At 35.6% G+C, this 24483-nt stretch overlaps 1 protein-coding gene across 5 annotated transcripts in view; it reads right to left on the bottom strand.

Annotated features, from left to right (window-relative positions):
* ATE1 (arginyltransferase 1) overlaps nt 1-24483 on the bottom strand; it is a 117346-nt gene that overhangs the window by 68306 nt on the left and 24557 nt on the right. For all 5 annotated transcript variants that reach the window (XM_045567768.1, XM_045567771.1, XM_045567766.1 and 2 more), the window contains one exon: nt 16108-16140. In XM_045567768.1, coding sequence (XP_045423724.1) covers nt 16108-16140 — 33 coding nt within the window. The remainder of the gene's footprint in view (nt 1-16107; nt 16141-24483) is intronic.

The raw sequence follows: 24483 nt of genomic DNA, 5'->3' as shown, positions 1-24483 counted from the left end.
AATTGTTAACATTCTGCAATGCCACAAACACAGAAGGTGATATAATTACATATTGTGCAGAAAAATACATACTCTTTGGGAAAGGGAAAGTAAAAGATGTGCTTGCCTTAATAATGCAGGCATCCTGTCAATCAACAGGTTTCAAACTTCTTGGTCACGAAACCCCTTTAAACTTAGAAAGTTACTGAGGACTCCAAAGAGCTTTTGTTTACTGGACTACATCTGCAGATATTAAAACTGAGATTTAAAAAATATGTATTTATTAATTCACTTGAGAATAATAATAGACCCAATAATTTAACATATCTTCTGGGGAAAAAAACTTAATTTTTCCAAAATAAAAAAAAAATTCAGTGAGATAAATGGCATTGTTTTACATTTTTGCAAATCTTCTTAATGCCCAACTTAACAGAGAACAGCTGGATTCTCCTATCTGCTTTTGCATGTAATTTGCTGTCATCATGCAGCCTCCAGAAAACATCCTTGCACACTCATGAGAGAATGAGAGTCAAAAAGGCTAATAATGCCTTGGTATTATGAAAATAAGTTTGACCTTGAGGACGACCTGTGAAAGGGCCTGCGAGAAGCCCAGGAGTTGCCGGGCCACACCTTTAAGAACCACTGATATAAATCTATTTTTAAAACACAGGTAGAAGAGAAGCCTGTAAACTGTAAGCTAAAAACAGAAAGGGAGCAGGTTATAGTGACTTGAGTCCAGGATTCACAGTCAAAAGATGTGGATTTGAGCCCCAACTCTACTGTATACTTTCTGCCTATTTGACCTAAGCAAGACAGTAATTTAACTTCTTTTAAAAGTTTCAATGTCTGCATATTTAAAAAATAGGAATCATGCTACTACTTACCCTCAAATGTAGCAGTAAAAAACAAATGTACAAAAAAAAGCACTTTGCAAACTGTGAGAAAATTTGGGTCAGATTTTGCTTTTGGTTTTAAGGGGTCTCAATGGCACATCCTAAAAGATTGTGTCTACAAAATTACATCAGTAGTTCATTTAATAGAATTATTTAACAGCAGCTATCTTTAATTTCCTCATAAATAAGTCAGTGATGTGATCAGCAATATTTAATAGTTTGTATTTACCAGCCTGCAATTTGCACAGAGTTTTGGATATGTGAAAGAATTAATTAGCAAAGCTATTTTTCAGAAGTTCCTCAATTTCAAGGATTTAACTGATAAGAAAAAAATAATAAAGCTCACCTCTAGCTATACAAAAGAAAAACCATCTTATATGTTGGGGAAGGAAGGCATGGCCTGGCCTCTCTGATTAATGAGCTATGCAGTACAATCAAAGGCATTATATGGATATGACATCAATACTAATAGGCTGATTATGGCTTTCAGCCAAACTGCTCCCAAAATGGATGCATATTTACTCTGATAAGGTACATCTGTCTCCTCCCTCACCTTTCCCCATGTACCACAGTTATACTCAAACACTGTTATGGCTCAAAGGAACACATGAAGGGGAAGTCATATGCCAGACATCAGCACTTAAGGGGATTTAATGTGGAGTACAAAGACAGGAGGAGTGAAAGTCTTCAGGGGCTTCAAGGAAGCAGAATCTGAGTTCTCTTCCCTTACAAGGCAGCCAAAAAAACCTCTCCCAAAGTGTACCTGTACAACACAAAAATCTACAATTGGACAACTAATGTCCTGAATTTTTAGTGGACAACAGTTTATGGAGGTCCCCAAAGATAATCATTTTAGGCATCTGATAAAAAGTCTGCATTGTTTTAAAATAACTTATTCCTGCAATTGCTTTGCCTTTTGTTAACAGGTTCATGAAACACTTGACCAAAGTCTGGATTCCTTTTAAAAATAGAAACACAAAGATGTACTAAGCTATTGTGGCATCAAAATTGACATGATTTCTTAAAACACCAAAAACTAAATTTGAAATAAATAGAGTATAATTAAGACATGAAGAAATAACAAAATTTGGAAAATGCAAATAGTAATACATGAGTATTGTTAAGATTATCACACAGTTTTATATAAATGATTTAAAAATCAGCCAATTTTGAATTTTCTGTAAGATAATCAGACACTAAAGACAGGGAAAATAAATTTAATATTATCAGTAAAGAGATTATGAATGATTTTTTTCTTTTTCTCCATTTTCCATATTTAGTAAGTATGTATTAATGTTATAATCAAAAGAGTTTTAAAAACACAAGGCTGAAGAATTACTAGTACAGGCTGAGCATCTCAAATCCAAAAAACCTGAAATCTGAAATCCTCCAAAATCTGAAACTTCTGAGCTCCAACATGACATTCAAAAGAAATGCTCACTGGAGCATTTCAGATTTCAAATTTTTGGATTTGAGATCTCAATAAATATACTGCAAATATTCCAAAATCTGAAAAGAAAAATCCGAAACACTTCTAGCCCCAAGCATTTTGGATAAGGGATACTCAACCCGTAACTGTTAAACAGAAGAGGTGGTATAAAAAAGATCACTGGTGTCTTATCTGTTCAGGTTGCTGTAACAAAATACCTTAGACTAGGGTGATTTATAAACAATAGAAATTTACTGCTCATGGTTCTAAAGTCCAAGATCAAGGTGTCAACAGATTCAGTGCCTTGTGAGGGCCTGTTCCTCACATGTGGTAACTTCTGTGTCCTCACACCGTGGTAGGGGCAAAGCAGCTCCCTTCAACCTCTTTGATAAGGGCACTAATCCCACCTCTTAATAATATCACAGTGGGTATTAGGTTCTCATATTTGAATTTTGGAGGAACACCAACATTCCGACTATAGTACTGGGTGTTCTTTCAGTGGGGTTCTGGGCTTGATTATCTATTGTCTGGGTCACTTTACAACTTGGTAGGGGCAAAGGTTAACTTGTAGATTTCTGTCCAGGAGAACAAATAACTGCAAAGGTTACGGTTTACCACCTGTAAGACAATAAGCAGTTGTTTTTATATAAACTAGTAATCTCAACTCAATCTTGTATTTTATTAAATTGTATGCATATCTATATCTATATAATCTCAAACACTCTTTGCACCAGTTGTAAGGTCTTACTGGTTTCGTGTTAATCAATGAGTCAAATAAAATTTGACATGTGTTCATGCTTTTATTTGTATCAAGGTCATGATTTTACCTTCTTAAAAATTATAGTTAAGAGCTTTGGAGGTCATCCATGGAGAAGCTCAAGTGGACTCACTTGAGGTAAGTAATGAGAAATGCACCTCACAGTCTGTTAACTCTAACATGTTTTTTTCTTGCTTGTCATTTCTTGGCCCCCAAAGAGATTCCCACGCAACAACAGAGCTCTAACTCTGCTCACTCTGTTATTCTACGTCTTTTTCTTCCTCTCTACTAAGTTTGTGCCTTTGTGATTCTGGTTCACTCACAAACAGTAAATTATCCCCATTGGTGGATGTAACAGGTGGATTTGATTTATGGTCTCTTTGGATGGATGGTAAAGATCTATTCTCTGCTGAATGACAGATGATAGAGAATCTGGTGTATTAGTCTTTTTGTCTGTCAGTATATCTGTGAAGTCAATCAGTTAAGAACAGCTCTCTGAGATCTGAACTGATGAGTTTCTGCACTTACTTTTGAGCTGTACCTAAAGTTGTAGAACTGAAGCTAGTAACGCTCTACGTGTCTGTGCATCTATAATTTAGAAAAGCCTTTACTTCTCATTGTGTGTGAAATATTTTTCAACCTCCTGCAGATATTAATAAATTACATTATTATATCTCTTAAATAGAGCAGCTCTGTAAAACTGATTTATAGAGATAAGTAAACATGTATATAAACTAGATATTCTCCAAATTCACAGAAAATAAACTCCTTATAGAAATTACTAGCTGAGAAATATTTTTAAGAACCCCAGTATACATAACTAAGGTGAATCTTTGGATAAATCAAACTGGTTTAAAAATTTTGGTTTAAGGTAGAAAAAAAGTTATGTCTTTTCTCAGATTAGTATTAAGTATAACACCTGAGTGGATTTAAAAAATAATACAGGCATACCTTGCAGACATTATGGGTTTAGTTTCAGACTATCACAATTAAGTAAATATCAGAATAAAACAAGTCACACAAATTTTTTGGTTTTTCAGTGGCTATAGTTTACACTCTACTATAGTCTATTAAGTATGCAATGGCATTATGTCTAAAAATACAATGTACGTACCTTACTTAAAACATAATTTATTGCTAAAAAAAATGGTGACAGGAACACAAAGTGAATACACACTGTTGGAAAAATGATGCTGACAGACTTGCTCAACTCAGAGTTGACGCAAACCTTCAATTTGTTTAAAAACTAACAAAACACCAATATTTGAGAAGTGCAATGAAGTGAAGCACAATAAAGTGAGGTATGCCTGTATATGGGTTTATTTCTAATGAAGAGAATAGTTCAACTGAAAACTTCTCGTTGGTTTACTAATCAAAACAGTTAGCATTAACAGTATTCCTATATAATGCTTAAGATTTTGAAAAATGTAAATTTGTGTTCAACTAAATTGAATTATAATTCTGACAAACACCATTTATTTTTTATTATGGTAAAATATATATAAAATTTACTATTTTAGACCAAGCATGGTGGCTCATGCCTGATAATCCTAGCACTCTGGGAGGCTGAGGCAGGAGGATCGCTTGAGCTCAGGAATTTGAGACCATCCTGAGCAAGAGCAAGAGCAAGATCCTGTCTCTACAAAAAATAGAAAACTTAGCTGGTCATGGTGGCGCCAGACTGTAGGCCCAGGTACCTGGAAGGCTGAGGCAGGAGGATCCCTTAGAACCCAGGAGTCTGAGGTTGCAGTGAGCTATGATGGCACCACTGCACTCTACCCTAGGTAACAGAGCTGGTCTCAGTCTCACAAAAAAAAAAAAAAAATTACCATTTTAACGATTTCTAAGTGTATAAGCACATTCACATTATTGCACAACTATCAGCACAATCCAATTCCAGAACTTTTTCATCATCCTATATGGAAATTGTAAACTCATTGAACAATTAACTCTCCATTCTCCCCTTCCCACAGTCCCTGGAAACCATCACTACACTTTCTGTCTCCATGAATTTGACTATTTCTAGGTATCTCATATAAGTGGACCATACAGTATTTGTCCTTTTGTGACTGGCTTATTTCACTTAGCATAACATCATCAAAGTTCATCCAGCAAGTGTGAGAATGTCCCTCCTTTTTAGGGCTGAATACTGTTCCATAGTGTGTATATACTGTTTTGTTAATCCACTCACCCACTGAGGGACACTTGGCTTGCTTCTACCTTCTGGCCACTGTGAACAAGGCTGCTATGAACACTGGTATACTGTTCAAGTCCCTACTTTCAATTCTTCTGTGTATATATCCACAAGTGGAATTGCTGGATCACTTGTTAATTCTATTTTTAATGTTTTGAGGAACTATTATAATTTTTTCCACTGCAGCCGCACCATTTTATATTCCCACCAGCAATGCACAAAAGTTCCAACTTCTCAACATCCAAGCCAACAGTTTCTGTTTTCTGGTTTTTTGATAATAGCCAACCTAATGGGTATGAAGTAATATCTCATTATGGTTTTCATTTACATTTCACTAATAATTAATGACACTGAACAACTGACATTTTTATTTATTATGTTTTGTGTTGGCTTAACCATAATTTAAAAATGTAAATTGAGGTAAATCAACAAATTTAACAAATAATCTTTGGATACCTGGAGAGCTTCAAAGAATGAACAAAAAAGCAATGAGCATAATTTAAAGTTTATGTACTTTTCCTTATCTACATATACTACAGAATGGCTTTATCTTTGGGGTATGTCAATAAACATGTTCATCTTTGCTACCTTAAGAAGGTATAAAAGGGATGTATAAGAAAGTTGTGACATTTGTGACATTCACACACTTTGCTAGGATGCTTTTATAAGAAAAGTTATTCTCAGCGATCTACTTCCCAGTTCCCTCTGTGAAAGAAAATGTATTATTTTATTAAGAGATATAACTAATATGGATGGTTGAGGCCACACTAAGGACAAAAATAAGAGAGATACATTTGTGTAAACTAGGTAATGGGAAAAGACTGACCTTTTAAGGAGAAAGTGAGTAAAATTATTCTAAAGTGGCAATTTATTACAGAACATAAAAAAGCACAGTGAAAGACAAAACTTGAGGAAATATAGTTGCAGGTTGGGGGAAATGATTTTTATTTGCCTTGGTTTATAACACCTGAGTCTGAAAAAAAAAAAGCTATAAAATATGTTAAAATACTGGCAAACTTTGCTTAGTTCTGAGGGACCTCTTCATCTGGGATACTCTTACTCTAAAAGTGAGAAAAGTAAGGGTCAGGGTGATTAAGGGACTTGCCCAAAGTCACAAAGCCAATTTAGGGGAATGCTAGGAAGGACCAAAACTTGAAAATCCTGACTTTTAATTCAGTGTTTTTCTCACTGGACACCACTTCTGTGGTACACCACAGTAAAATACAATCACAACGTATTAACGTATTCTATTCAACATAATGAGTTAAGAGATTTCAACAATTTACTAAACCAAAGGACAAAGATATGTATACCTCAATGACATAATCCTTAGGAATTTAAATGTTTCAAAGAAAGCAAAAAAGTTTACCCTAATAGTTACAACTTAAAACTAGAAGCACTATAATGTCAAAAATTTTAATTGAACTTTACAAAGCTTATGTAATTGAAGGATTTACAGCAAATATTTTTAATAAGTGTAACAGGAATAAGGACTTTATTTTGCATTTTTATTGCAGAACAAATAGATAAAAAATCAAGATATTAATGTTATTTAAGTGATTTCCTTTACTTTGACATTTCCTTTTATTTTAAATTCTAATTCTCCAACCAAAAGACTTTTAGTGAGGCAGTACCAAAACAGCTCACAAGTAACAAAATCCCACAGATGAGTCCACATCAGTTCTACAGATTAGGCAATATTTATTGAGTACGATAACAAACACCTTAGAATCCAGAGTACTATCCTTATATGAGCCCTTATTTAATGTCAGTTCAATCTGAGAGTCCTGCTTTTGCAATATTTCTTATATGGGGAAAATACATCCCACAGTGATAACCCAGACTGAGAACTCAATGACTGCCAACATCAAACAAGACTGACGTCCCCATGGAAACTAATCCACCCCAGGATTTACTATTCAAACATTTTCTGAAGCATTCATGCACATCTAATGGGCAATGAAAATTGTCAAGGCAGATGACCCTAATTTCAAGCATAGCTGAAAGGTCCTTAGAGTAATGATGAATACCCATTATTTGTTAAAGGAAGACTGACCCAGCAAAAAGATCTCTTGAATGGACTTGGATTTTAAGATGCCTACACTAATCCAAGACCCAATGAGAAAAATCTTCAACAAGGAAATTTATAGCATTTTCCTATTTAATGTGTGGTTTTCTATTCCGAATGTGCTCTCTTTTACTCTCAGAATTAATTTTGGTATATTTATCATAGGGGATTGCTTTCCAGGAAAAGACTTCTAGTTGATATCATTTCACTATGAGATATACAGTTTCAATGAGCAGTGGCTCAACTATTCAAGTAATATCCAAAATCTACTAGGAAGCACTGTAAGTCCATTTAACCAACATTTACCGAGTGCCTCTGCAAGCCTGGGGAATAATACTCTGGCTAGCACACAAAAGATGCTCAAGCGACTTACTGAAGTAACTTACAGGAAAGGAACAATGTCCTCAGTTCAACTGATTTCTCTGCCATTGGCCTAGCCAGCAGCCCCACCCCAGCCAGAACTGCCCAACAGCCCTCAGATTCAAGTGAAAAAGAGACAACAATCAAATGACAATCCCAATAATTTGGCTCCAGATTTCTAACCGGTGCCTCTGGCCAACAGCTACCTTGCCTTTTCAAACCTCAGATTCCAGAGTATGGGACTCAGTCTGAAAACTACATGTTTCCCAGCCCACCTGAATAGAAAAACAACTTGTGTTTTCCGCTTTTGCCCAATGAATTAAGCCACAACCTAGCTTTCCACTTCTGAATACTCAGTAACAATAGCAGACTGCCAAATATTCTCTGAGGATATCCAGCCCTCCCTGTAGTTACCTCTTTCTGCCCTGGTTCTTTAACCACAGCTGGGCCTGCCAAGCATAAGACTAGAGAGCAGGTAAAGCTTCCCCCAGCTCACCAGCTCTGCCCTCTTCCTAGCCCATTCCAATTCATGCCAGCTGTCTGGGTATCTGATTCTCGGTGCTCTCCTTATTTGGTAAAATCGTTTGAACTGCTTTCCCCAGCTTAACAACTCAACTTTCTGCCCAACTCATCCCTCCACTGCTGCCTCTGCAAGCTGCCTTCATTTCTACAAGATCCAGTTTTGGCTAACGGTCATGTCTTCTTCCAAATTCAGGCCACTGGAGATACAATGATATCTAGAACCATCCCAAGAAATGATACTTCATATGCCAATAGAATTAAGAGATGGTTAGTTTTTTTCCTAAAAGCAAAATGCATACAATCACAGGCCAGAAAGCCAATAACTAGGATATTCCCACCCTTGCTACCTGCAGCTGGCAATCAATGCAAATATAAACACACACACACAAATGTATACACATTCTCTTCCAGTCATTCACAGAGCTTCAGGTGAGAAGCCAAGTAGTTCCCCACTCCAAAAAAAGCTTAGAAAGCTACCAAAAATATTTATGGCTCACATTATTTAATATTAAGAGTATTCATGGAATAGTTAATACTAAAACTACTAATTAAAACACATCTATTTCAATATGAAATATTATCTTAGTGAATACTAAAACAATACATAACACCTACACCACAACTAGCAATGTAGTATAGAATATACAAGCAGGATGCCAAATTGAGTGAGATCTTTTCTATGGTATTTTGAGAAATTAAAAGATGAAGAAGTGGTTCATTTTCTGTAGCTTTGAGATATACTTTATATATCATAAAATTCACCCATTTTAAATATAGAATTCTATGATTTTTAACAATTATAGAATTGTGAAACTATCACCACAATCCAATTTTAAAACATTTCTGTCATCCCCTCAAATTCCTTCTATTCCATCTGCAGTCAGTCCTCTACTCCTAATCCTAATCCCAGGAAACTGATGATCTGCTTTCTGACTCTACTTCATAAAATGGAAATACACAATATGTCGTCTCCTGTGTCTGTCTTATGTCACCAAGCATGACATCTTTAAGGTTCACCCATGCTGTGGCATGTATCAGTAGTTAATTCCTTTTTATTGCTGAACAGTATTCCATTGCATGGATTTACCATATTTAGTTTACCCACTCACCAGCTCATGAACCCTTGAATTAGTTTCAGCTTTTGGCTATCATGAATAACGTTGCTATAGGTTGAGTATCTCAAATCCAAATATCCAAAATTCAAAACACTCCAAAGTCTGAAACTTTCTGAGTGCCAACATGATGCTCAAAGGAAATGCTCACGGGAACATTTTAGATTTTCAGATTAGGGATGCTCAACCTGTAAGTATAAAGCAAATATTCCAAAATCCAAAAAAAATCTGAAATCTAAAACACTCCCGGTCCTCAGCATTTTAGACAAGGGATACTTAACTTGTAGCTATACCACTTTGCATTCCCACCAGCAATGTATGAGGGTTCCAATTTCTCCACATCTTATCTTTTGATTATAGCCATTCTAGTGGGTTTATTGTGGTACCTCATTGTGGTTTTAATTTACATTTCCATAATGAATAATGATGCTGAGGACCTTTTCATGTGCTTATTACCCATTTGTATGTCTTCTTTGGATGAAAGTATAGTCATGTGTTTTGTCCATTTTTACACTAGACTGTTAGTCTTCTTATTGAGCTATAAGAGTTCTTTTTGTTACTGATGCTAATTTAACTCCACTTTCATCACAGATTATTTAAATCCTTTTACATGTACCGGGATATGTATCATGGTCCAGCATATGATCTGTCTGGCTGAATATTCCTTGTGTACTTGAAAAAATATACATTGGGTAGTTGTTAGATACAGTGTTTGATAGACATCAGTTAAGTAAAACTGTGTGGTTGTACTGTTCAAACCTTCTGTTACTTCCATTAATAATTTCCTGTCTAAATGTTCTATATATCACTGAGGAAATCATCCTAAAGTCTCCAACTATAACTGTGAATTTGACTATTTCGACCTTTTGTTCTTAAATAAAAGCTAATATATTTTGAGGCTTATGTATTGTGAGGCTCCATTAATTGGATCACATTTTGAATTATTGCACATTCATACAATGAATTGACCTTTTTATCATTATGAAAAGTCCTTCTTCAGTTGTTTGTCCTGCAGTCTACTATGTCTGATATGAAGACAGTCACTCCAATTTTCTTATAATTAGTATTTGCATGGTAATGTCTTACTCTAGCCTTTTACTTCTAACTTAAATCCATGTCTTCATATTTAAGGTGGATATTGCTTTTTTCTTTTATCTTGCTGACAATCTCTAACTTGTAATTGGAATGTTTAGACTGCACTGTCCAATAGTACAGCCACTGGCCACATGTGGCTACTTTAAGTTAACTAAATTTAAAACATTTAAAATTCAGTTCTTAAAGAGCTCAGCAGCTATGTATGACCACTGGCTACTGTATGGACAGTGCAGAAATAGAACATTACCTGGCAGCAGAGTTTTGATTTAGACCGTTTATATTTAATATAACAATCAATATGGCTGAATTTAAGTGGACCATCTTGCTATTTGTTTCCTATTTGTCGCATTTATGTTTTGTTCATTTTTCCTTCTTTTTCTTATCTTTTGTTAGACTAAACACATTTTATCATTACATTTTATTTTCATGATTGGCTTATTAACTATATCTTTGTACTTTTTTTTTTAAGGCTGCTCTTGGGCAGTGATTTTCAACAGGGAGCCATTTTGCCCCCTAGGGACATATGCAAAGTCTGAAGACATTTTGTTCCAACTCAGTGGACAGGGGTGGGGGAGGAGATCCTACTAGCATGTAGTACGCAGAGGCTAGAGATGCTGCTAAGCTTCCCACAATGTGCAGAACAGCTCCTCACAAACAAAGACAAAGAATTAGTCCAAGATGCAGATGGTGCCACGGTTGAGAAATCCTGCTTTGGGTTTTACTAAATACTTCTCTAACTTATTACTGTCTTCTTTCAAATAATATGTCACTTCATGTAATGTTAGAATCTTATTGCAGTATCATTCCATTTCCTCCTTTCTTTCTTGCGCCTGTTGTCACATACTACTAGCTGCGATACTGAGCACCTAATCTACCTTCCTGGGTTCAATTTTCTTCATAATAAAATTGGGATTATATACCTCATAGATATTCTGTAAGAACTAAAATAAGAAAAGTACTAAGCATAGAACCTGTACACCATAGGTGCTAAATTCTCAGTAAGTTATTATTGTAACTATTAACACAAAAGACTTTAACTGATCTGAAATGAAGCAATAGGACGTACCTGAAGAGAAACCTAAGTGAACCATATTCACACATGGTTTAATATTTATTATAAATGCCTCTCCTGTAGCTCTCTACCTCCAAAAATGATGATGAGACTGCACCCTACTGGACTGGCTGGCAAAGTTTGACTCAGAAGAGAATTTCAAGAATCTTTTGGCCTCTGATATATAATCCCTTTTATTTACTTACATTTAATCGAAGACATCTGTAAGTGGTGCCACACAAATGTAATTTAGACTAAGAAATGTCAATAAAAATGTCTGTAAGGCAGAGGTCCGATGTAAACCTAGCAGGGGAGTGCACATCAGCAGCTACAGAGCCACATGAAATTAGGAATATAATGGAAATATGTTGCCTGACTTGACGAGGTGATAAAAGCTCTTTTCCCATAAAGCTTAATGAGCTCTATTAGTCTTCAGCTTACAGGAATGTAAAAGGGTCAGCCCCACAGAGGGAAGTAACTGACTCTGCACACATGGTCCATTCAAATGACAACATATCAAATTACTGATGTAATTACTATAACCTGACAATTTCATTAGATTCATGTGGCAGTTAACTATTTAGGACTTATAACAAAGGGACATGGTTTATTCATAGTAGTTTTTGTGGAGAAAGTGAAGTTTAAAGTCTACTTTATTTTCAATTCCAAGTCTCATGTATTTTATTGTCTCTAACAGAATTACTTTTATTCAAAATTTTAAAAGGTACTGGGATTTACCATATTTGTAATTTTCTTTCTCCAGCTAAATTAGAAGCTTAATGGCAAAATCAAACATTTAGAGACTCCCAATACTCTTCCGCCTTGGCTTTGCATTGGCTCTCAGGTGTCACCACACGTGGTGACAAAGGAACAGCATCCTGAGGTCAGCACTGCTGGAGGAGATTTGCGGGTAGATGCCACTAGCAAAATGGTCCCTGTGGAATTCCAAACTAGAAAAATATCAACAGAAAGATCTCAAAGTATCTCCTATCAAGAAAAAAGAAGCACACTGGTCCTCTTTAATTTTTATTTCTCTTCCTTCCTTATGTCCATAAGCCCAATAATGAAAAAGATCCATTTAGCCAAGGTAAAATTCCAGATCATTAAGCAGACAAAGCAGAAAAGGACAGAAACTATCACTAAACTTTGAACATGATACTTTCCCTTCTACTTTTCACAAAGAAAAAAAGCTTCCACACACATATTCCCAATATCTAACCAAATAGTAAGACATAATTTAAAAATATGTATTTGTGGCTGGGTGCAGTGGCTCACACCTGTAATCCTAGCACTCTGGGAGGCCGAGGTGGGAAGACTGCTTGAAGTCAGTAGTTGAGACCAGCCGGAGCAAGAGAGAGAGAGACCCTGTCTCTACTAAAATTATAAAAGATTAGCTGGGCGTGGTGGTGCACACCTGTAGTCCCAGCTACTTGGGAGGCTGAGGCAGGAAGATTGCTTGAGCTCAGGAGTTTGAGGTTGCTGTGAGATAGGCTGATCCCATGGCACTCTAACCCATGCGACAGACCAAGACTCTGTCTCAAAAAAAAAAAAAAAAGTGTTTGGTACACTCAGGTGTAGTTGGTGCACTCCAAGCCCTATCTATCACTGAGAGCATCCAAAGATGAAAATGACAAAGCTTCCAATCTTAAGTAGCGACAATTTGGCTGGGAAGACAGACTGTTAACCATATTAAAATATAAATATTAGACCTTGTCTGCTTTCAGCTGAATCCTCTCAAATTATGGATATAATACTGCTACTTCCAGCCTCATTCATTTGATCATTCATTCATTCAACAATTATTTATTGAGTCAGTGCCTACTATGTACTACTTATTATACTAAGAATGGAAACACAAGGAAACAAAAACAGGGTCCTCTCTCATCGAGCTTACATTTGAGAAGGCTACTGATGAAGTCTATTTAGAAGCATTTTTGCCATTGGTTAGTAATATCTTCAAATTGTTGCTTGCCCCAGTGAAGTGGACATGAAGTTCCAACCTCCTTATTCAATCCCTGTGTGGGGAAACCAACCCAGCCTAATTACCCTCTGCTAAAAACCCTTATTCCTGGTCACTCCCCTAAACTCTTGCTGAAATAAGGGTCCAGCCTTAAACATCATCAACATTATCTCTTCATCTAAGTTCCTACCTTTTTCAAGGGTAGACCCTGTTTCTACATCAAATCAAAGAGACTTTCCTGATATACATCTATCAAACACTGATTACAAGAACCATGGCCAAAAAGTGACACAATATACCTCAATCCATTGTGGGCCCTTTATTGGAAGATTAGAGGATAAAACAATTTTACATTTTGTAGTTGCTGTTAACATTTTGTGTGTCTCCTCCAATTTGTGTGCTAAAATGGATTTTAAGTTGAGACCTACATGTATAATTTTGAATCCTACTTTTATTTCCTAACATATCGAAAGCATTTTATACTTACTATTCATCAACATTTACACATGAACATATATTCATAATCTCCATTTTAATGTCTGTAGGATGTTCTATCATTTGGCTGTGTCATAATTTATTTGACCTTTTCCTATTGCTGGACATTTATGTTGTTTACAATGTTTTTTACCATTATAAATAAAGCTATAATAAACATTTGAATGCAAATTTTATCTTCGTCTTGATTGCCTCTCTAGCAGTTATTCTTAGAATTATGTGACCACGAGGTATGAATGTATGTAAAGCCTTTAATGTATATAACCAAACTGCTTCCTATAAAGGATGAAGTTTATAAACATCCCACCTCATGACATCTTCTCCAGCATTCACTTAAAAAGAAAAAAAGATATCTTGACAGGTAAAAAATTGTATGTTGTTTTAAGCTACATTTCTTTGATTACTAATAGGGTTAAACATTTAAAACACATTTATTACCATCTGTATTTCATCTCATCAACTACCTGATAAAATGCAAGAAAATTTTATGCAAAAGAAATTAGCTTTTTGATTCTAAAAGGTTAAATACAATAACCCTTTTATCATACTTTGCCCAAATTGCCTTTTAACTATATTTGTTTTCATGTACAAAAATATGGATCTTTACACAATCATATTAATTTTTCATCTTTTCCTTTGTGATACTTTCCATTGCTTGTGTGGTTAGAACATGCTTCCTCAACTAAAGAGCAGATTATAAAATTTATATCAGCTTCAAGTTTATTATGGTTTGGTTTTTGCTTTATACCTATCTCTTATCTAAGATTCTATGTGGCAGGCATGGTGCTCAGTGTTTGCCACAAATCATCTCATTTAATTTTAATGACCTGTAAGTATTATTATCTCCATTTTTAGAACAGAAAATGGCAGCTCAGAAGGATTAAATGACTTGCCTATAGGCTACCCAAGTCCCTCTCATTTCAAAGCCCAGAATCTTTCCACTATGGCACTTTGCTTCCCCACTGATCCTGGACACCAAACCTAGATGGGACTAGCCTCCTGGTCTTGCCCATGTTCCTGGTGATCACTCAAACTGGCCACCATGTACATCCAACATGCCAGGGTGGGCCATACCTCATCATCAACGTAATATTAATAGCTTCAATAATCAAATGAACACAATGTTACAGAGGTAGAAAAGGAAACAATTGCCTCCATGTGAAGAGGTCAGAGATGGTCTCACAGGGAACACAGTACTAAACCTGTAGAGGAATATGATTTGAGCAAGTCAGAAATGGGGAAAGGGAGCATAAAGTGAAATAACAGACACAAAGGGAAGGAACAGAGTCTCATCATGTGGGGCTGAAGTGTAGCTTAACAGGAGAATGCAAACCATCACTGACTTGAATAGTACAGTTTATAACTGCTCCCATTTCCACTGCCTCACTTGACAGGTACAAATTATTATTTGTGTTTCAAAGATAAGAGAAAACTGGGGCTCACGAAAGTTGTGATTTGCCAGTGTCAACCTAGTAAGTGGACACATGCTCTTAAACTCAGGTTTGGTTCCAAGTCTTGTCACCTCCTCCCCTTCTCTAGGTCTTTTTCCAAGTTTCACCAATCATCTGTAAGTTTTTCTGCAACAACAGCTCACAGTGATATCTGGTTCTATAAACAACTAAACATTTTTCTTTATCTCACAATTTTAAAACTATATTCTCAGTTCTACTGAAAACCATGATGAAGATTAAATGAAAAAAGGAACCCAGAATAGTGCCTGTATGGCTCAATAAAGCTAAGTCCATTTTGCTCTTCTTTTACCAATTCATAGATTTTAAAATGGTCTTCCAAACCAGCAAAACTTCCTTGATGACAGCCTTTGCTTGTGATTTCTCTAGGTCTCTGTTAATATCAGGGCAATTTACAGAGAATAAGGCTGATGTTAAACAAAATGTTATGAGAGTTATAAAGATACAATGAGGCTCTTTAAAATGAAGGACTGATTTCTCTCTACATACTGAAGAAGAAATGTACTTATAAAAAGAGGCAATGACCTGTTATGAAGGAGAATAGCTGTAACTTCTAGGAACTTTTATTCAAAAAAAGGCTACATTTACCCCATTACTGTTACTGAAGAATATATGTGTCCCACCAAAATGATCACTCCTAAATTATCAAATAAATGTCTAATGAAAGATACCAATAGTGGTGTTCAATTAGCAATACTGATACTACAGTGAGTAAATTCTTACCTCCAAAGGTGAACTGCAAAGGAATCTCGTGAACTGCAGAGTCAAATTCAAACAGAATCAATTTCATCCAGGAAATGGACAGCAAAAAAGAACAGAGAAAAAAGGAAAAAGTATTACACAATTTTCTGATTAGAGCATTTAAAGTAAACCCAAAGATCTATATTAAATCAGTGTCTTCATACATTTGTATAATTCATCCACAGAGTATAGAAAGGTTCAACCTAGCCCATAGTACGTACACAACTATTTGAAGTAGTTTAAATAAACATTCTTAAAAATCCGTATAAAAGCAAATAAAGCACAATAAATTAGTCCTAAAATGTTTTGTTTATGTTTTATCTCACAACCCCTACATAATAAAAACACCCTGTAAGGGAGGAATCAGCAACCTTTTTTGACTCTAAATGCAACATGTAAAGTTTAGTAAATGCCAAGAGAGGAAGAAAATAGAAATCAAAGGTGGGGGCGGTGGATCAAGAAAAGGGAGAGAGAAAAAAGTCAAGACGAGTGGTTCATGGCTGTAATCCCAGCACTTCAGGAGGCCAAAGCAGGAGGATCGATTGAGGCCAGGAGTTTGAGACCAGCCTGGACAACATAGCAAGATCTCATTTTTACAAAAAATAGAAAAATTAGCCAGACGCAGTGTTGCACACCTGTGGTCTAAGCTACTTGGGAAGCTGAGGCAGGAGGATCACTTGGGCCCAGGAGTTTGAGGCTGCAGTGAGCTATGATGATACCACCGCACTTAGCCCGGGCGACAGAGCAAGAATCTGTCTCAAAAAGAAAAAAAAAGTCAAGACCAAGAGAGAAGGTTGGCTTAGAGAGGGAAGGATGAAGTTTATCTCCACAATTTGGCACCCTGGCTGTGACATTTACCCTGTTCTGTTCTTTCTCTTTTCTCAGTCCCACATCCCTTTCCTTCCTGCCTGCCTTCCTCTTTCTTCTCTCCCTCCCTCTCTCCCTTTTCCCTCACCTTTCTCTTTTTTATGACACTCACAGAGGTTTAAAGAATATCACCTGAAATATCACAGGCAGTTAAATGCTACCTGTTTCTCAGCACTTAAATAAACAAACAAATTGGAGGGGGGCATAAACAAACAACAAAGCAAACTGTAGGTTAGCTCTGCAATGAGGTCTGTCACATAACTTCATAATGTTTTCATAGATGTCATTTACAGAATCAACATTTCGAATCTTTTGAGATTTACTGTAATAATAAAATACCAAGTAATACAATTTCTTGATCTTTCTAAATGCAAATTAACTACAATAAAATGCAATGACAGGCCTGTTTCAAAGCACTTGTGACTTCCTCTCTACAACAAAGCTAGCTAGTACTCACAGGGAATACAAATAACTTGCACTCTCTTTTAGAGTTACACATTAAAATGTTTATCAATGAAATCAAATCATGTCTTGGATTTCCTTCCCAATCACTGGGGAAGTGGAGAGAAAAGGAATGGGGGGAGTATGTAGATAAAATTGGACATGATATTAAACTAGTAAGGACATAAGATGAATATATAAGGGTTCATTATACGATCTCTCTACTTTGTAAATGTTTAAAGTTTTCCACAATAAAATTTTAAAAATATATCAGACAGCCCCCCCAAAAAAACCTAAAAAATATATTTTGAAAATATCACTAATGCATGCCAAAGCCATGCAATTAACTAATATCATCTAGGCCCTAGATGACACATATATTAAAATACAGAGACTGTAAGAATTTTTTAATTTAAATATCAACATGCAGTTCAATTATATTAGCTATTAAGAGAACTTTCTGAAAGTGCAAGATATACCAAAATATAAAGTTTTCATAATGCTGATATAAAAGAAATAATTTTATTGAAATTGAAAATGCAAGCTTTGTGGTGCTGGATTCTTCTACAGTAGCTCAAACTAAGATAACCCCTACCTCTTCCTCCCAAGAGTAACAAGTGCCAGTTGAAAGTTTAGTCAATTTTATCACTGGAGAAAAATGAGGCATGGTAAATTTTTATTTTACAATCAGAAATTTGACATTGTAGGGTTTCTATGCTTTATCCCATAAGTGCATGTTAACTACATTATACACATAATTTTGAATATATAATTAACTCATGTTCAATAGTAACTGATGCATTAATTAGGATGGAAGTTACTTTAAATAAAAATAAAGAGAAGTATATATATATATACTCGCTAAAGAAACTAACATTTCTTGAAGCTCCAATAATTTACACACATCTTTGGCATGTGTATGTGTCCAACACTCATGTTGCTTTTTCAAAACAGACCTAAACATTCTTGTCCTGTTTGAAGCTGCCAAAATATGAAATACATAAATAAAAGCCTTCAATCCCAAAGCAGTAAAAACAGAATAACAAATCACAAGACACACATTCACACTCCTATTCCCCAGACATGAAAAAGATTTCAAAAAATGTCTCTTCTCTATTAGTGTGCCAGTAAAACCCGTTGCTATTTCATGTTTCACTTTGGTTACTTAGTGAATTCTTTCATAATGAAATTACACATGTTATATTCAGTCCAAATGATAATACTGTCAAAAAAGACAATTATAAAAAAGCAAATATGAGATTGCAAACTACATATTGTGTATACACTGCAATTGATAGTAGAGACAGATTCCTTTTAATAAATACTACCATGATGTCTGATCAGCATAAGACAAGACTATGGCTCAATTTTTCTGTGAACCTAAAACTATTAAAAAAATAAAGCCTATTTAAAAATAAAAAAGGACTATGGCCACAGATGGTAGTCCACATTAATACCACTTTTTTAATATGGCTATACTAATAGAGCTATTTAATAAGAAATAATGAGTATAGTTAATTGGTTTACAAAAGGAGCCTATTCAAGATATTCAGGAATAATATTGAGAAAACTAAAAAAATTTAATATGTTTTACAAAATATCTTACTGATTTTACAGACAGGAATATACTTCATCATTTCAGAAACAATCGGAGACAAAGATAGCCACATTCTTTCTTTTTTTATTTTCAGAGACAGGGTTTCATTCTGTTGCCCAGACTGGAGTGCAGTGGCACGGTCACAGCTCACTGCAACCTTGAATTCCTGGGCTCAAACAATCCTCCTCCCTCAGCCTCCCGAGTAGCTAGTACTACAAGCACACACCAGCACGCCCAGCCAATTTTTTTATTTTTTGTAGAGACGGGGTCTTGCTATTATTGCCCCAGCTAGTCTCGAACTCCCAGCCTCAAGTGATCCTCCCACCTCAGCCTCTCAAAGTGCTGGAATTACAGGTTTGAGCCAAAATGCCCAGCATATATTCTTTATATTTCTATGTATCAATTTTAAAGATTACTTCTAGGAAGTATCTTGATTTAATATAATTGAAAATGGAAATAAACTGCCCGATATTTGGCTTTTCGAACTTCACAGGAAAGTTTTCTGTTTGTAACAATATCAACAACTATCAATTTGATTCACTTGAATTCATAAAAATTCTAATTGAAAATTATTCTGTCAAGGTCTTGAATTTTTTAAAAAACATAAGGATTATGGTCTATATTTAGAATCTAGGCATAAAAGGTATCAGTGCCATTTTTAAAATCCTTTAGGTCTCTAAAAAGAAAATAAAGATATACAAAGATCCCCACTCATGTTCTAAAGCTACTGCTACTTACTAATCTTGCTTTTCTTAAAGCATTCCTTCTTACCACTCCTGGTACCATAACTCTATTCATCATTGGTACCCTGTCTCATAACACAACACCTTCTCATTCCCTCCTGAGAAGCCCTTAATGCTTACCAAGATTCTTTTTTTTTTTTTTATTTCAGCTCTTCATGGGGGTACAAAAGCTCAGGCTATATATTGTCCGTGTCCCGCCCATCCCCCTGAGTCAGAGCCTCAAACGTGTCTATTCTCCAGACAGTACACCTGGCATTCACCATGTAGTCATACCTCCATCTCCTCCCCCTTCATCTCCCCAAGTCAGCACCTTCAAGCATGACCATTCCCCAGACAGTGCGCAACGCACTCGTCATGTAGGCATACACCCATCCCCTCCCCCCACCCCCCATCTCAGTCTGATATCCAATTGGTATCCTTCTCCGATGTGCATTTAGGTGATGATCAGGGAAACCAATTTTCTGGTGAGTACATGTGATGCTTGTTTTTCCATTCTTTGGATACTTCACTTAATATAATGGGTTCCAACTCTCTCCAGGAGAACCAAAGAGATGTCATATCATTGTTATTTCTTATAGCTGAGTAATACTCCATGGTATACATATACCACAGTTTACTAATCCATTCGTGGATTGATGGGCACTTGGGTTGTTTCCACATCTTTGCGATTGTGAATTGTGCTGCTATAAACATTCGGGTACAGGTGTCTTTGTTATAGAATGACTTTTGTTCTTCTGGGTATATGCCCAATAATGGGATTGCTGGATCAAATGGTAGGTCTACTTGAATCTGTTTAAGGTATCTCCATAATGCTTTCCACAGGGGTTGCACTAGTTTGCATTCCCACCAGCAGTGTATGAGTGTTCCTGTCTCTCCGCATCCACGCCAACATGTGTTGTTTTGGGATTTTTTGATAAAGGCCATTCTCACCGGAGTTAAGTGGTATCTCATTGTGGTTTTGATTTGCATTTCCCTGATGATTAGGGATGTTGAGCATTTTTTCCATACGTTTTTTAGCCATTCTTATATCTTCTTTTGAAAAATTTCTATTCATGTCATTTGCCCACTTTTTGATAGGATTGTTTGATTTTTTCTTGCTGATTTTCCTGAGTTCTAAATAGATTCTTGTTATCAGTCTTTTATCTGATGTGTAGTAGGCGAAAATTTTTTCCCATTCTGTGGACTGTCTGTTTATTTTCGTAACTGTTTCTTTGGCTGTGCAGAAGCTTTTTAATTTAATCAGGTCCCATTCATTTATTTTTGTTGTTGCTGCGATTGCCTTAGGGGTTTTCTTCATAAATTCTTTGCCTAGACCAATGTCTGTAAGAGTCTTTCCTACATTTTCTTCTAGAATTCTAATCATTTCCCATTTAAGATTGAAATCTGTTACCCACCGTGATTTGATTTTTGTGAGAGGTGAAATCTGTGGGTCCTGTTTCAGTCTTCTAAGTGTGGCTATTCGGTTTTCCCAGCACCATTTATTGAATAGGGATTCTTGTCCCCAGAGTATGTTTTTGTCTATTTTGTCAAAGATTAGATGGCTATATGAGGATGGTTTTTATATTTGGATTTTCTGTTCTGTTCCACTGGTCTGTGTCCCTGCCCTTGTGCCAATACCAGGCAGTTTTAAGAACCACAGCCTTGTAGTATAGTTTGAAGTCTGGCAAATTAATACCTCCCATTTTGTTTTTATTGCTTAAAATTGCTTTTGCTATACGGGGTCTTCTCTGATTCCATACAAAGTGCATAATTATTTTTTCTAAATCTGTGAAAAATGATGTTGGTAATTTAATAGGAATTGCATTGAATCTATAGATTACTTTGGGTAGTATAGACATTTTAACAATGTTGATTCTTCCAATCCACAAGCATGGTATGGTTTTCCACCTATTTACGTGTTCTGCAATTTCCTTCCTTAGTGTTTCATAGTTCTCTCTATAGAGGTCCTTTACCTCTTTAGTTAAATATATTCCTAGATATTTTATTTTCTTTGTTGCTATTTTGAAGGGTATTGAGTCCTTAATTTGGTTCTCCGATTGAATGTTATTGGCATATATGAATGCCTCTGATTTGTGTGTGTTGATTTTGTAACCTGAGACTTTACTGAATTCATTAATTAATTCCAGGAGTCTCTTGGTTGAGTCCTTGGGGTTTTCCAGATACAACATCATGTCATCAGCGAAGAGTGAGAGTTATCTCTTCTGTCCCTATTTGGACACCCTTGATTCTGCTCTCTTGCCTGATAGCTCTCGCAAGGACTTCCAATACTATGTTGAAAAGTAATGGGGACAGTGGGCAGCCTTGTCTGGTTCCAGTTCTGAGTGGGAATACTTTCAATTTTTCCCTGTTCAGTATGATGTTGGCTGTGGGTTTGTCATATATGGCTTGTATCATTTTTAGGTAGGTCCCGTTTATGCCTATTTTGTTAAGCGTTCTTATCATAAAAGGGTGTTGAATTTTGTCAAATGCTTTTTCTGCATCTATTGAGAGGATCATATGGTCTTTATTTTTGCTTCTATTTATGTGGTGAATTACACTTATAGATTTTCGTATGTTGAACCACCCCTGCATCTCTGGGATGAAGCCTACTTGGTCGTGATTAATTATTTTTTTAATAAGCACTTGGATACGATTTGCTAGGATTTTATTGAGAATTTTTGCATCTATGTTCAAGAGAAAAATTGGTCTGTAGTTTTCTTTTCTTGTTGCGTCCTTTCCTGGTTTTGGTATCAATGTTATATTGGCTTGGTAAAATGTGTTGGGGAGAATTCCATCCTTCTCGATATTGGAGAATAGTCTACGTAGGATGGGCACCAGTTCATCTTTGTATGTGTGGTAAAATTCGGGTGTGAACCCATCTGGACCAGGGCTTTTCTTACCTAGATTCTTTAAACAGTTTTCCAAGTGAACAAAATTGCAGTAAGACTTCCTATCAGTTATTATTAGTAAGTTCTTTCTTTTTCCAAGTTATTCAAGGGACGGGGTGGGAGGAGACAAGGATTGAGGAATACATACTGCTAATTTTGTTAAAAGATCCCAGCAAAACTATAATCAATTCTTTTATCTTTATAATATAAAATATTCAACAGATTAAGTAATTTAAGCCACTATGTTCCAGAAATGCCTTTTCTTTTGTAACCATGGTTAAATTCCTATATTTTAAAGAAAAAGGAAACACTGAACATAAAAAGGCAATTTTTACAAAGGTAAACCACATATTATTTTCTTTTTCTAAACCAAGGAACATCAGTGAGGTGTCTCTATTTGCCAAAGTAAAATTCCAAGTCTTAGAACTGCTCATATCAATTATCCAAAATTTCTTTGCATTAACAAAATATGCTTCTGGTCATATTTCCTTAGCCTTTCACCTACTGCATTATACTGTCTTACAATTTGTCAGGGACAGGTTTGTTCTAGGCCATAATCTAATAAAATCTTTATTTAAAATTTTCAGTTATCAATCTAAATCACACTTCAATGTAAAATACTAAATTCTTCTATCAGGAATTTGGAAGCCTTAATTCAGTTAAGAGTCTAAATTAAGTTAAATAACACTTTAGACTCCCTTCCCATCCCCTGTACAATTTCTGATACATATTTACACTGTTTTAAATTGGCTATTCTAAGGCAGTGCAAGACCAAGTTTGATGTTAAAAATGTATCTCTCCTAAATCTGCAACTCTTAGAAATTAATTTGATTCCACAAAAGAAATTTTCATTGTTTCATATTTCACTTCAGAAAAATGAAACCTTCAAAAGCAGCCTGAAGACATAGCTAAAAACCATTAAAAAAGTCATCAACAGAATAAGAATTAAATCTCCACTTAACAGGAGTCAAAACTAACATTTGAGAACTAACATCTTGTTTATCCTATTAGCAGGGAATAAAATGGACAGATTCAGGTATTATAATTCCCTAAATTTATTTTTTACAGCTATTCTCTATTCCATTTATTAGTAATGCAGCTGAAAGGACTAACTAACCACTTGTACTGATTAGATCTAGAACCTTGGACAGGACACGAAGCTTCAATAAATCTTAAACGATGACATAAAAATCTTATTTACATTCTAACATATTTAAACCTATGTCTTCTGAGGCATTATATCTCCTTTTTGCCAGGGGAAAGAACAGTGATCTAAGAGGTAGACATCTTGGAATCTCACTAGCTCTACCTCCTCGAGTGAGTCACTTACATTATTTGGGCCTTGGTTTTTAATCTGCAAAATGATTTCAGCTTTCCCCTGCTTGTGTCCTGTGGTGTGCCAGGCTCCTGAGACACTCTCTGAAAAAACGATTCCGTGGCCAAGTAAGTTTGGAAAATGCTGCATACTCTAGCTGCCTCACCTTCCCTTTCTCCTCTTAAAGAATTACAAGGTATACTGATATATTAAAGACTCTGAGAATTCCTGCACTCACAAATAAAAACTCTTTAATTCCATTTCATCAAGTGCTTTCCAAAGTTCCATGACCAGGGATTTTTGTGTGTTTGTTTTTAATTTCATGTAACATCTATTAACACTCCACAGGATCAATTTTCCACAAAGCTCATTTTAGGAAACACTGGTCCCTGACAGCTCTAACTTGTTTTTCAAGTCCATACTTACTAGAAAACCTCACTGAAAATACTCAGTATGGCTGTCAACAGTGTCAGAAAAATCCAATACAAACTATTAATCAATCACTGGCCCCTTTTTGCCCCTTTAAGA

This window comes from Lemur catta, chromosome 14 (assembly GCF_020740605.2).
Source record: "Lemur catta isolate mLemCat1 chromosome 14, mLemCat1.pri, whole genome shotgun sequence".
NCBI classification, from domain to species: Eukaryota; Metazoa; Chordata; class Mammalia; order Primates; family Lemuridae; genus Lemur; species Lemur catta.
The sequence above is the reverse complement of the archived record's forward strand: the minus strand, read 5'-3'. Positions and strand labels throughout refer to the sequence as shown.